Source organism: Triturus cristatus, chromosome 5_1, assembly GCF_964204655.1.
Source record: "Triturus cristatus chromosome 5_1, aTriCri1.1, whole genome shotgun sequence".
Classification (NCBI taxonomy): Eukaryota; Metazoa; Chordata; class Amphibia; order Caudata; family Salamandridae; genus Triturus; species Triturus cristatus.
The window spans coordinates 420,033,421-420,048,523 of NC_140587.1; the positions used below are offsets into that span (position 1 = coordinate 420,033,421).

At 49.1% G+C, this 15,103-nt stretch overlaps 1 protein-coding gene across 1 annotated transcript in view; it reads right to left on the reverse strand.

Annotated features, from left to right (window-relative positions):
* VPS13B (vacuolar protein sorting 13 homolog B) overlaps positions 1-15,103 on the reverse strand; it is a 2,934,705-nt gene that overhangs the window by 439,601 nt on the left and 2,480,001 nt on the right. The window contains exon 40 of the mRNA XM_085605186.1: positions 4,047-4,243. Within this exon, the coding sequence (XP_085461312.1) occupies positions 4,047-4,243 (197 nt within the window). The remainder of the gene's footprint in view (positions 1-4,046; positions 4,244-15,103) is intronic.

Sequence of the window (15,103 nt, forward strand, 5' to 3'; positions counted from 1 at the left end):
GGACGTGGGAATGCTCGACACACAGTAGTGTCCAGTACCCCCCCTATGAACAGGTTGCACTGAGAGGGCACCGGGTGAGATTTGGGCACGTTTATCGAGAAACCCAATTCGTACAACAGCTGAGTTGTATCCTGCAGATGATGAAGCACCCTCTCTGGTGACTCTGCTTTGATCAGCCAGTCGTCCAGATAGGGGAAAACTGGAATCCCCGACCTGCTGAGAAGGGCTGCCACCACTGCCATCACCTTGGTGAAGACTCGAGGTGCAGTAGTAGGACCAAACGGAAGGACCGCAAACTGATAATGTTGCGACCCTACCGTAAACAGGAGATACATCCTGTGCGACTTTAGGATGGGGATGTGGAAATACTCATCCTGCAAGTCGATCAACACCATCCAGTCCTCCTGATGCAGCGCTTGAAGAACCTGTGCAAGGGTGAGCATCTTGAACTTCTCTTGCTTCAGAAAAAGGTTCAAGATCCTGAGGTCCAGGATTGGACGCAGCCTGCCATCCTTCTTTGGAATCAGGAAATACCGGGAGTAGCATCCCTGACCCCTTTCCTGCTCCGGAACCACCTCTATTGCACCTTTTTTTTTAGCAACGTTAGGACCTCCTCCAGGAGAAGAAGAAGATGGTCCTTCGAGCAAGCACCTTGGCAAGGAGGGTAATTTGGAGGAAATTCCCGAAAGGGAAGGGTGTACCCATTTTCTACAAGATCTAGAACCCAAAGGTCTGTAGTAACCGATTCCCAATCTTGTAGAAAATGGGTAAGCCGGCCCCCCACAGGACCAGCATGATCCAGAATGGTGGATCTAGGGCTGCTTTGCGTTGGTGGGAGGGACTGAGGAAGAGGAAGAGGAGGAGGAGGAGAGCTGCCGACCTCGAGCACGACCTCTGACTCTGCCTCTGTGGCTCTTATACAGAGTGTTCTGCTGCTGTTGCTGCTGGGGTTGTCTGTAAGTACGAAACGATGATCTTCCAAAGCCCCCGTACCTCCTGAACGAACCCCTAGGCTGAGTTTGCAGACCCAGAGATTTGGCCGTGGCTTTGCTCTCTTTAAATCTTTCGAGTGCAGCATCAGCTTTCTTACCAAAAAGACCAGAGCCGTCAAAAGGCAAGTCCAGGAGCGTTGCCTGCACATCAGGGGAGAACTCGGATGACTTGAGCCACGCACTCCTCCTTGTGGCAACAGAAGAGCCCATAATCCTAGCGACAGAATCAGCGATATCCAAGCCGCTTTGGATTACTTGACGTGCAGCCGCCTGGGTGTCCGACAGTACCTCATTAAAGTTCAATCTATCTTCTTCTGACAGTTTTGGGGCCAGTTGTTTCGCTGAATCCATAAGAGCATGGATATATCGGTCCAAAAGACAGGTGGCATTTGTCGATTTTAAAGCCATACTGGCAGAAGAGAAGACCTTCTTGGCTGCCTGGTCTACTTTCTTTGTATCCCTGTCACTAGGGACTTGGGGAAAAGCACCTGAAGATCTTTTGGAACAGGCAGCCTGAACCACCAGACTCTCCGGAGAAGGATGGAAGGTCAGAAAGTCTGGGTCCCCTGGAGCCGCCCTATATCTCCTTGCCACAACCTTACAGACCGCAAGAGCAGAGAAGGGCTTACGCCATACTTCCATGACCGGTTCAATAATGGTGTCATTAAAAGGAAGCAAGGGCGCCGATACAGAGGAAGGAGAATGTAGAACCTCTGTGAGGATGTTTGGTTTAAACTCTGCAGATGGTAACTGCAGATCCAGAAGCTCAGCCGCCTTTTTAATAACTGAGTGGTAGGGAGCCACATCTTTTGAAGGAGCATCAGCAGGAGGAGTAATCTCCCATTCAAGTGACAAGTCCAGGCCACTAGCCTCTTTCAACTCCTCAAAGAGATCGTCTGATTCCATGAGCTCATCTTCTTCCACTTCTTCCATGTGGTACCTCTGTTCCTCCAGTACCCTTTGAGCCTCCCTCCTGGATCTGATTCTCACAGCAGGAGTCAGCGGCGCCGTAACCGAATCCGACGGCGCCGGCGTCGAGCGCGGATCCAAAGGAGCAGCCGGCGTCGAACAAGGCCGAGTCGGCGCCTGTGAAGATGATAGCGGCGTCGATGTCTTCGGCGCTGGTAAATGCCAAGACAGCGTCGCCGGGAAAAATGGCTTGAATGGAGCCTGAGGGTAAGCTTGAGGAACTCCCAAGCTGAAAGCCATAGGACCCATGAGACCCGAAGGCGCACCAGAGAGGTACAAGGTTCTGGAAAAGACCCCATTCATCGCATTCAAATAATGCGTCGGATCTTGACCTGGGCCTGGAAACGAAGGATATGGCTCAGGCTGAGGCATCACCGGACTCGGGCCGATCGGCGCCGGCGGTGGAACCAGCGGAGTTGAAGACTCGTTTAGAGCTGGAAGATCTTCAATTGGAACCGGAGATGGAGCCGGCGTCGGAGATGGAGCCGGCGTCAGAGATGGAGCCGGAGAATACTCCGGTGGAGCAGCAGGCGATGTCAGGCCAGCAGGAGAATCAGGAACAAAAACAGGGGAAGGAGATACAAAGTCCTTACGACGTCGAGAAGGTGAGGACGATCTCGGAGCCACATCCCTGTTAGAGCGATGTCGAGATCCGTGCCTCTTCTTTTTCTTATGTTTCTTGGACTTGGAAGCATGCCCCGACGTCGACTTCGAAGCCGACCTCGACCTTGATCTTCTCCGACCTCTCTTCTCCTTTTTCATCCTGGCGATGAATAACTTGCCCTCCCTCTCCTTCAGAGCCTTTGTGCTCATCTTGCGGCAGCAAGAACATCCTTCAACATCGTGGCCCGATGAAAGGCACCATACACAGTCCTCATGCGGATCTGTAATCGACATGTGCTTACCGCACTCCCTGCAAGGCTTAAACCCGGACTTCTTTGTCGACATCTTCAGCTGCAGACAAGAAGAAAGAGAGAGATACCAGCAGAAAAACAAAGTATCCAACTAAAGCTACAGAGAGAGTACCGAAAACCGTTAGCGTCGACGGCGCAGAAAAAAGGGAACTGACGGCATCACGCCGACGAGGTCTTTTTATGGATCCGGTGACGTCAGCGGAGTCGCGAGCGGAGCCGTGTCTCTATGACGTCGTCTTCGACCTCATCGGCGTGGACTGCTACAAAAGTTTCCGAATATTGCTGGCGCAGGGGATATTCACAAGGTGAGGAATCCACTGGCAGATGTATCCATCAGAAATTGTAATTAATTCACTTTTTTGAAAAAGATGTTTACGCATAGGTCCAACTGGAAAAATAGAGTGTGTGCCAGGAAGAAACTCATACAAAAGTTTATTGTTCATATTTGTTCAGACACTATAATATTGTTTGTGCATCGGATCATCAAAGATATGGTTTGTCTACACAACACCATAAAAATTCAGTTTTGATATGTTTTCTCTGAATAGGTCTTGTCTGCACAATGACACCATAGAATATCTGTTTGTGATAGCTGAAATTCCCAATTGAATATCACACTATAGCACATCGTCATAGATGTAGTTTTGATAGCTGCTCTAAGTATCAAGTCTTATCTGCACAGCTTTGGTGCTTCAGGTTTAATATCTGCCATGGGAGTAGAGGAAATGAACTTTCACAACAGAGAATCCAGTTAACATAACTGCCTGGAGAACGGAAGGAAATGTCCACACGCTGGCGCAATAGTAGTCGAATACAAACACAATGCTGCGCCTTCACACCAGAATCATAGGGATTCTATTTACAGTATCTGGCCACTGGCACCATGGGTAATCTGGATAGGGCATCTGCCCAGAGCAAACAAACAGTGGTCTCAGCATGGCCAAGGTGGAACATCTAGTTATGATGTCTGTCCTGAGAGTGGAATGTGTCATCTGTGAGCCAGGGACTCCAGTAAAGATATTTGCCCTGGGAGTAGAATGTGTGCTTCATGTACTCGTGCCTGGCAGAATCTAGCTACGATATTTGCCTCGCATTGGCAACTACCACATTTGCTATATATGTGCACCAAAGGGCACTGGAGCAGGTGCCCCCGCTTGTGTTTCGACATTACCTCTGGTCGTCAGCTCCGCTCAGACTGCCATTCAGGACTATCCTCCAAAGGTCTGAGGCGACCAGTTCCCGCTGGTCATTCACCAGGTTGACACTGGGCAGCTGCAGCTCGCACACTTTGCTTTCAGACAGACTGAATTCTCGGAAGGCGATAAACGACTGCTGCAGTTCATCCCAGTATTCCAAACTGCAAGGAACCTTTGAAGACAGCAAAACACAAGGTGACTGTAAGTTTCAACAAGAACATAGTTGGGAAAGAGCCAGCATTCAAATTTGATATCCCAAGCTTAATGCAGAACAGATACGATTAAACATGCGCCCTGAACGCACATAATGCCCAGACAACAATCGCGTACTTACAGAGTATTGCATTAGAATGTATCCATGTGGACAGCTATCCACACTGATGCTAAACCCCACACTTGTTATCAGAGGAAGAACATTTGACAAAGGCTGTTCCATTGTACAAAAGCCATAAGAAAGTTACTGTTTAATCAATATAGATGAAGAAAAATGATTTGTTAGACATAAATATGCCCTAAAGCGGGACACAAAAAAGAACCACAAAGAAATGTGATCGGGATTAGGGCAGTAATCTTAACGTCCAGTTACCTCAGATGTGGCAATCAACCCTCTCATGAAGCCCTTCTGCACAGTGCAGAAGACTTTGCTGAGCTGCAAAACGTGCACTGAGGTTTGTGTTAAACGTGTGACTATACTGCATATCCATGATGCTTGTAGGGCGCCACTTCGCACCCCTCCTGCATTCCTCTCAGCATTACACCGTTACCAGAACTCATTAGGCTATCTACCATCGCACCCTTCCACCCCACCCACACATAACAACAGACCACCACCGCTTGGCTATTAAATCGTGAGCCAATGTGAGTGCGTACATTACTGGGTCTTCATTGCTGCCAAAAAAAGATATCTGTGGGATCTGGTTGTTCATGACCCCATATCATAAAGTTAAGGACTCTGGTGATTGTACCCCAATATGGCTGCAATGCACTGCATGTTGAGAACACATGGATCCAGTCAACCTTAGGACCTACACATCCTGGGCAACAACCCGAATATCCTGAGCCCCATTCTGATATCTCAGCTAGGGTGATATAGAAATCAAAAATTGTATGAAATCGTAGAGCCCTTAGTCGAGCTAGTGTTAGGGTAAAGTGTGTAGCTCGTTTATCCAGCTATAGGGAAAGGTCATCACACATATCTCTCCTAAATTTGTTTAATATACAAGTTAAATATGGTATGAGCTTGCCTAGTTAAAAAAAGACTTTCAATCATTGAAATGGTGAATTGTAATTCTATTTACATAGCGCTTACTATTCCTGACGAGGCGTTGAAGAGCACTAAGGCGAGTACTGGAGAGGAAGCAAGCTGAAAGGAATCAAGCGGGAGTAAGCTAAGATCCGTTTTTCATACAGGGTTTTAGAAATATAGTGGGAGACGACTTTCTGAGATAGCAAGCGATCTAAGGATGTAAACTGAATAGATCAGTCCTTTAAAATGATTTCATTATTGCGATCAGCTGCTACCAAAGAAATCACCTAGCCCACGTTTGATTCTTCTGCCAAATAGTACTGAATGAATCGTGAAAAATTTGAGGTGGGTTCCTATGACCCCAGGAAACACTGGTAACATTCAGACGTAGAATTTTCAAACATTTCCCAAAGTCTGCCCAGACTAGATAAAAAGGTGCAAGAGTCTTGAGTTTGATCAGTTAAAAAGCCTACGATTAGACAAAATTGAAAAAAACACATGGATCAGTTTTAAAGCAGGGAATACATAGAAAAAAAGATGGCGGTGTTGCAATATTTTGGGATCGGAGTAGTAGAACGGCCTGCCAGGTAGACCCCAGAACACTTACTCTTCTACGATGAAGTTGTACCACTTTCTATGGTCTTTTGGGCTTTATATTCAAGGGACAGCAAGGTCAACACAGAACGTTTAGATTTGGCGTGCACATGTATCTCACAATAAATAAACTGCCCAGGCACTAATTTGTAATAAAAATGACTAGAAAAATAATACAATAAAACATGGTTAATAAACCTAATAAAATAGCTCAAAATGCTCAATGTTTTTCAGGAGACTAAGGGGGGATCTGCAGCAACAAACACGTGGTTTAGGTTATGCTCATTTGCAAATTTGAACAGTGCTGTACATCTGGGCTAACTGCAGGCAAAATTAGCCAAGGGTGCCATCAGATGTCTGTAGGAGGTTATGTTCACTCATAATTTGTAGTCCTAGTTTGTTTTTGCAGTTTGCAATATGGTTTCCTCTGCTGGTGGGATCAGGCTGCCTAGCCAGTCTCATTCAGAAGGAGAATGGTCGTCACCATTCTGGAGTGAAAATGCCAACACAGGAAGTTGGAAACTCCCCTAGCCTTCACGGCAACATAAGCATGGCACAGTCAAGAGTGCAGGCTGGAGGTGTCAGCCTCCATGGAGGGGACAGAGGCATTGTCGCACAAGTTATTTACCTTCGGTAACAATATATCTGTAAGAAACATTAGTTAATGATAGATTCCTTACCTTAGAATTACCCCCAGGCGTCAGACTTGATCCGGAAAGTTTTTGTCAGCAGTACCCCTGCGAGTCGGAAGGTGGCGTTGTGCGGCTCCGCGTCCGTCGTAGGAGTCGTGGTCGCCAGGATGACGTCGCAACAGTTACTTAGACGCCGCCCTCGCGCGCTGACGTCAGTTCTGTACACGACTTTCCGCTCCAGGAACACAGAGCCATGCAAGATACTGACCACTGGTGCATAGAAACTAGAGCCCTGAAAGGGATAACCTTAACCCTATAAATCAGTTCGCAGAACAGGGAGGATGGGTGGGGCGGTAAGGAATCTATCACTAACTAATGTTTCTTACAGATATATTGTTACCGAAGGTAAGTAACTTGTGCATCTGAAAGAAACATGTTAGTGATAGATTCCTTGCCTTAGAATAGATACCCCAGCAATACCAACCCCGGTGGTGGGTCTGCGAACCAAGATCACACCAGGAAGTCATGGAGAACAGAACAGCCAAAGAAGCCGTCTCGATGGACTTGGCTGTCCAGGAAATAATGCTTAGTTAAAGTGTGCAGCAAGGCCCATGTGGCTGCCTGACAGATGTCTTGCAGGGGGACACTACGTCCCAATGCCGTAGTAGCTGCCGTCGCCCTGGTAGAATGGGAGCGCAGCCTCACCGGAGGCTCCTTTTCAGCCAGAGAATAGCAGGCTTTTATACACAAGACAACCCATCGAGAGATAGTCCTCTTTTGTACGGCCCGACCTTTCTTGGCCCCCCACGTAGCCAACAAAGAGCTGCTCATCCACCCGGAACTGGTGTGTGTGGTTCAGATAAAATGAGAGCGCACGTTTTTTGTCCAGACGGTGGAGCCCCCTTCCTCTCTGGAAGGGTGCGGAGGCGGAAAGATAGTGGGCAAAGTGATGGTTTGCCTGATATGAAAAGCAGTGACAACCTTTGGCAGAAAGGATGGACGTGAATGGACGTGAAGGATGACAGAAGTGGTATCGGCGGAAAGGTGTACAACAGACTCCACTCGCGACAAAAAGCATCGCTGAGCGAGCGCCGCCTTGAAAATTCCAACGCGCAGAACTGCGGACATTGCGCGTTCTCTTTGGTGGCGAATAGATCTAAGCAAGGCTCTCCCCACTGTTGAAAGAGACCTTGCGCCACCTCCGAGTGAAGACGCCATTCGTGATCCATCATGCACCTGCGGCTGAGTTTGTCCGCCCTGGCGTTCAGTGAACCTGCCAAGTGTTGAACCACCAGGGAAATGCCCTGGTGTTCCAGCCAAGTCCAGAGGAGCAGAGCCTCCTGACATAGGGTCCACAACCCCACCCCGCCTTGCTTGTTGCAGTACCACATGGCGATGGTGTTGTCTGTGAACACCTGCACTACTCTCCTACTCTCCCCTTGACAGAGGAAAGGAATGCCTTCAGTGGAGGTCGGTTCACCTGGAGCTCCAGAAGGTTGATATGGAGCTTGGACTCCGCCGGAGAACAGATACCTCTGATCTCCGCCTCTCCCATGTGGCCGCCCCATCCCAAGAGGGACACATCCGTCACCACTGTGTGCTCCGGTCGGGGAAGGGAGAGGGATCTGCCACTGACCCAATGCCGGTTTGTGAGCCACCACTGTAACTGCTTTGCAGTGCCCTCCGAGATCTGGACGTACTCGGACAGGTTCCCCTGATGCTGCGCCCACTGGAACTTCAGGTCCCACTGCAGAGCTAGCATATGCCACCTGGTGTGATTGATCAGCAGGATGCAGGAGGCCATGAGGCCCAACAGCATCAGGGTCATCCTGACCGAAACCCAGGATAAGGGCTGAAAGATCAGAATCATAGCCTGAATATCCCAGACTCGCTGTTCGGGAGGACAGACCCAAAACTTTGTCGTGTCCAGAACCGCTCCGATGAAGAGGAGCATCTGAGAGGGAATCAGGTGCGACTTCGGCACGTTGATAGAGAACCCCAGCAAATGCAAGAGGTCGGTCGTAGTCTCAAGGTGGGAGACGACTGACTGGGGCGAGCCCGCCTGCAACAGCCAGTCGACAAGATAGGGTAAGACTTGAAACCCCTGATCTGCGCAGATGAGCTGCGACCACTGCCATCACTTTCGTGAACACCCGAGGGGCGCTGGTAAGGCCAAAAGGGAGCACGGTGAACTGAAAGTGCTCGCAGGTAGCGCCGGTGGGCCGGCAGGACGAGGATATGAAAATAAGCGTACTGCAAGTCCAACGCCACCATCCAGTCTTGAGGGTCTAGGGCAGACAAGACCTCAGAGCAAGGGTGAGCATCTTGAACTTCTCCTTCCGGAGGAAGCGATTGACGTTCCGAAGGTCCAAGATAGGACGCAGGCCCTTGTCCTTCTTGGGAATCAGGAAGTAGTGGGAATAACAACCACGACCTACTGCTGGCGTTGGAAGTCGCTCGATGGCCCCCTTGGCCAAGAGGGCCACAACTTCCTGCTGGAGAAGTGCCAAGTGATCCCTCAACATACGGTGGTACTGGGGTGGCATGGCTGGATGCGTAGTCTCGAAGGGGAGGGAGTAGCCCCTTCGGACTATCAGTAAAACCCACCTGTCCGAAGTGATGGTGCGCCAGTGGGGGAGGTGATGGCGAATCCTGCTGGCCACTGGCATTTGGTGGGCCTGAAAGACCGGACTAGGAAGGTTTAGAGGCAGGGGTGGCTGGGGTGTAGGTGGACTGACCCGCTCGCTGGCCCCCAGATCCGCCTCGGCGGAACCCAGGTCCGCGCTGAGAATGTTGCTGCGCAGGCTTGTGGCTCTGAAACTAACGTGTCTTAGTATCCCTTCCGAGGCCGCGAAAAGCAGAAGGCGGAGGAGGCCAGGTGGCCGAAAGGCCCAAGGACTTGGCCGTAGCCCGCGAGTCCTTAAAGCGCTCCAACGCACTGTCTGCCTTATTGCCAAAAAGGCGAATGCCATCAAAGGGCATGTCCATCAAAGTGTTCTGGACATCCCCTGAAAAGACAGTTGTCCTCAGCCAGGTGTGGCGGCGGAGAGCCACCGTCGTGGAAATCGCTAAGCCCAGCTAGTCGGCGGTGTCAAGGCCACAACGGATAGTGAACTTGGCTGCATCTCTCCCCTCAGCAATAGCTTGAGAGAGCACTGTTCGGGCCTCCTCCAGACATTGAGGCAGCACCTGCAACACCGTATCCCACAGAGAGTGGGAATAACGGCCCAAGAGGCATGCAGTGTTCACGGACCGCAGCCCTGAACTGGCAGAAGAATAAATCTTCTTCCCGAACTGCTCCAGTTTCTTGGATTCCCTATCCGGTGGTGCGGAAGGGAATGCGCTTGGGGACGCAGAGTCTTGGACCACCAAGCTGTCAGGGGTGGTGTGTTGCGAGATGTGAATGGGGTCGACCGGGGCTGGGCGACTGCGTCGGGCCACGTTCCTATCTACAGGAGCCCCTATGCTGGGCCTGGACCAGGTGCCCAAAAGAACGTCAGAAAGTGCATCATTAAAAGGCAGTAGTGGCTCCGCAGAGGTAGCTGCTGGCTGAAGCACTTCTGTCAGGAGGTTAGTCCGGACGGCCACTGTGGGGAGCTCGAGGTGGAGGGCCTAAGCAACACCACAGAATAACTTGCACCCTCCTCCGTAGCCAATGTACGAGGAGACAGCATGCTAGAGTCTGGAGAGGTGTCCAGACCACTGGCGTCCCCCAACTCCTCTGCCCAAACCGGGTCAAACTCGCATTGGGCTGCAAGAGGGGCTTCAGACCCCTTCCAGTCCTCCCCTTCCTCCAAAAGGCTGTTCAACAGGCCTAAAATAAGGAGGTTGGCTAAAGAGATAGAAATTCCCTATCAGCGTCAGAATCGGCGTCGTGCGACACCGGTCCTGCGCCGTATCCACTTCGGGGCTGAAACCGGGGGCGACGTCATCCGGCGCACCGGGCAACGTCAAAAGTGGTGCAGGTGGGGTCGACGTCGGTGGAGGTGTCTCAAGGTCAACCGGCATTGACCCGGATCCACGCCTGGATCCTTGGGGGCCCTACGGCGCTGAGGCCGAAGCCGGCGGCGGCAAAGGGCAAGGGCCCGCAGGCGCACCGGCGGGGCCCGATCTGCCCAAAGAGGCGAGCCATGGCTGACAGGAAGTCCTGTAGCTGGGCCGGAGTCGCCGACGGACCCAGGAAGGGTGGGTAGGCCGACGGCGACTGCGTAGTCTCCGCCGGAACCGCTGGGGTGGCACCACCTGCACCCTCAGCCGCGTAGCAACGCAAGCGGAAGTTGGAGAGCGATGGCGTTTCTTCAACTTCTTTTGGCGCTTTGCCATACCTGACCCTGAGTGCGAAGACTTCGATCCCGAAGAACGATGGTGGTGGCCCTGCAACCAGTCCCTCGACCTCCCACGGGACCAGGACCTTGAACAGCTTGGAGCCGACTGCCGGGCTTCCAGCAACTTTCAGGACCACTCCTGCAAAGATTTCGGTGCCATGGCCCGGCAGTCAGGGCACGACTTTGGGTCGTGGTCGCGCCCCAGGCAGAAGAGACACACGCGGTGCAGGTCCGTCACCAAAATCATCCGATGACAATCCTCGCAGGATTTAAAACCGGGTATCCCTATCGCACCAGGAGTCGATCGACTCGAAAAAGTTGAGACAAAAAAATCTCAAAAAAACTCAGTCAAAAAATGAGTGGGGGTACCGCTCTCTCCGGATCTGCGTTTGCTGGCGCGAAAAAAGAAAAAACTGACAGCGCGCGAGGGCGGCGTCTGAGTAGCTGCCACGATGTCATCCCGGTGACCACGATGCCTACGGCGGACGCGGAGCCGCACAACGCCACCTTCCGATGCGCAAGGGGTACTGCTGATGAAAACTTTCCGGATCTAGTCTGACGCCTGGGGGTAATTCTAAGGTAAGGAATCTTTCAGATAGTAATGCCACCATGGCTATAGCAATGCAATGGAGAGGGCCAAGGATCCCTCGGGTTGCCAGAGAAAAGGTTCACATTAGCCTGTGTTCTCATTTGGCTAGGTCGGCAGGGAAATATTGTTGTCTACCATTAGGGAGGTCACTGCAGCCCACAAAAGCTGCATCGCTACCTAAGTTAGGTGGTAGGTTTGGGCAGCGGCACACTAGGGTACAAGGAGATGATGGGAGGCGAGAGAGGCCATGAAAGGGCTATTCCGATGGATTCTTGTCTCTATCCAAGCTTACTGACTTCTCTTGCTTTAAAGAGAAGGGCTTTACTCACCTCTCTTCTGGGCTGTTAGAATGAGCTGAAAGGTCAGTGTAAGTCCCCTTCTTTCTAGTGCGATGAACAGCTAAACCTGTGACTAGGCTGAAATAAGGCAGATCTCTATTCAGCACGCAGTCTTCTTCCTCTCTTCATTTAGGCTGCTGATGTAGCAAGTTTTTTCTTCAGGCCTGGAGATTACTCTCTACTCTTTCAAGCTCAATTGCTTTGCTTTTGGTCTTAGTCGTTCTCCCCCCGCTTCTTCAATAGCAAAAGGTGAACTGCAAATAAGCCAAAATGGCTTTATTCATAAAGAGGGTAGGACAGCACAGCCTGAGTAGCCAGTCAGGTTTAATATTCTTTGGAAACATTAAGAGGGAACGTATCTTTTAAATGCATCTATAAGTAGAAATCGTACAGGTCCATGTAAACGGACTGCCAAAGGTGCACGGGCACTGATTTGCTTGAGAAGAGCAGACATTCCAAAATGTCCCTTTGGGTTTGTGAATTGGGACCAGACAGCACTCTGGCCAGTCAGAGGCTGTGTTGGAGCCCTTGCTTCTCTAGCAGACTGAATGATCAGGCTGCCCATTTGTTCTGTCTAAGGTTGTGGTTTTGTTGATGTCTTTAGCTATAGACCTTTGTTCAGGTGTTGCAGTTGCACATATAAAGCCCCAGGCTGATATGCTGGCACTGGCTTCATCTAATAAGCCTTCATACACATTTAGAAGTGAGTTAGGTAGATCCAAATCAGACAGATACACTTTGGCTTTACTTGGTTATTATTAGAGGTGCAGCAGTTCAGGGGGCACACAGGGAATGGTACACAGCAGCTCTGAATACTGGTAGTACTTATGGAACACGACTCACAAACACCAGATACACTTGAGGAATAGTTATCACAGCCTACACAAGTTTACACAAGGAAAGACGGTAGGCAGAATGATCAATGGCCTGAAACCTACAATTATTGAATTGACGCCACCCCCATTGGCCATGTGAAGTGTTCAAATGGACAGTAGTCACCCATGATGAAAAAGCACCACTTTAGGTGTATCTCAATAACTCATCAGAGCTTAGCACTCTATTGGTGAGTAGCATCCAAAATAAGTAGAACATCTGCCATAGGACTCGTGACATAAGTCTAATGCAAAGCAAAGCATTCTGGAGTAGTCAGAATGAGGAACATAGATTCTGCGCCGGTCTTTCAACCCAACACTTTTGTCGTAAGCAACAGCAGTACAGTCATATGTTTCTAACATTATACATGTATTCAACCATTTAACTTAGATAAGGGCCATTTATAATGTCCTTTAAGTGCTGATAATTGAATTTACCCCAACCAAAAACGAGAATTTAGCAAAAATAAAGCAACAGCATTTTTGATACATTGAAAATATTGTTTGCGGCCTTATCTGTAAATGGAGATCGAGAACGCCTAATTTATATTGCACTGAGAGACAATGGAATATATAATTATGCCCACTTACAGTCACTTCAGCACAGTTGGGCTACTCAGACAAAAACGGTGGCACTGGTTTATAGTTGAAAACGTATTTCTGCCACCAATCAGATATGTCAGCGTTCAAAGCATATGGCATACTTATGACATTAAAGCCTGTAACGTGTTCATATGTGGGATGCTAAGTAGCACCAAGTAAGAACTTTAACTCCTGGTGGTATGAAGAGGTATGGGGGGCAGAGGGAAGAGGTCGCTGGGGGACTCTCATCCATAAAACACATAAAAGGTGATGGGAGAAAAGATTGCAATAAGTCTAACCACCGGCAATCGCTCGTGGTAGCATTCCAACCCATTGTTCTTTTGCCCACCATGCCACCTCCGTTTTTGGGCCGAGCCATATGCAAATTAGTTTTGACCCTGCTCCAATAGGTACAGACCAGCCCGAACTGGCAGGCAAGGTGCTCCCTTAACTAGAACTCAAGCAGCTCAGGACCGGTTTCTCCCTGATGGCGTTCATCTTATGTGTGTACCTTGGTTCCAATGGCATAATGAGCACAGGACCAATGGAACTCTTGTAACCCAAGACCATTTTTGCTCTGATTGGGACTCCTCAGTTGGATATAGCTTGGTTCTACTGGGAACAGTGACCACAAAACCCACATCTGGGTGCACTCTTGACACTCAAACACACAAAAGGTGATGAGAAGAATATCTGCAATAGGTCTAACCACTAGCAATTGCTCGGTTTGTGTGTTTGATGTACCGTCTTCTCAAAAATCTAAGGGCGAACATATGGAGCTGAGCGGGGGAAAATGAATACATTAAATAAGGGATAAGGGGGAAAGCATGGAGAAAAGTGAGGCGGAGGCTGTGAGGATAAAGCAGTTCGTATTTTAGCTTATGCCACAGCTAGCTTGTAATTCTTGTTAGTAAGTCAATTTCGACGCTGTACTTTTCCTATCTCTTTTCTATGGGAGAATTATGTAGGGTTAGAGTAGCCGGCCTCTATATCTGTGGTCATGTTATCTTTATGAAAACTCCATGTAGGGTCCTATTGTTTTCATTTGGATTTGGCCCTGGTAGGTGCGGTCATCCCACATACTCTTTTTTGCCAGGAGGACATTAACAAAATATTCAGGAGACATCAACATAAAAGGCACATGAATAGGGGCTGTTTTCATTCATGTGCGATTAAGGGAAATTCTAAAATGGTTTGTGTATCCTTAACGAAAATTCAGAACTAAAATTAAAATGTCATGTTCTTTATGCAATTTTAATATACAAATATTCTTTTAGAAGGCAATAGTCTGACGATGTAGAAAAAATGTCAGAAGACCTGTGATTTTAAAATGCTACTTGCCATTCAATAGAAATGTTCCAAGCTGTGCGAGGTGGCATATAAAAACATGTTCGAATTGCTATGGATTGGAAAAATGTCTACAAGCCACCTTCACCCTCCACGTGTGACAAATATCAGCAAATCGGTCACCATCTTGGACAGACTTGTGGCTGTAAATCAGAGAATGTAAAGTGTGTTTCTGTTTAGAACCTTATGTTTTCTAGGAATCATAGGGAAGCTCGGAGTGAGTTATGTGCTATGCGTGTTTTTCTGTGCTTGTTTCTGTGGTGAACTGAGAAAAGGAAGACAGGTATACTGCAGGGAGGGTACATTTACAGAACCCAATGTTTATAAATATTTCTGTGATTTTCACATGCTTTTTATATCCAGTTATCCCCTACCGAACTGTGAATACTTTGTATGTGGTAGTAGCTGTCTTTTTAGGTGAGAGGGTGTTTTGACGGTTCACTCGTTCTTCATCAAAGGCGTACAGCTCAGAGAGTACTTTTACCAAAAGGAGCCACTGTAAATAGA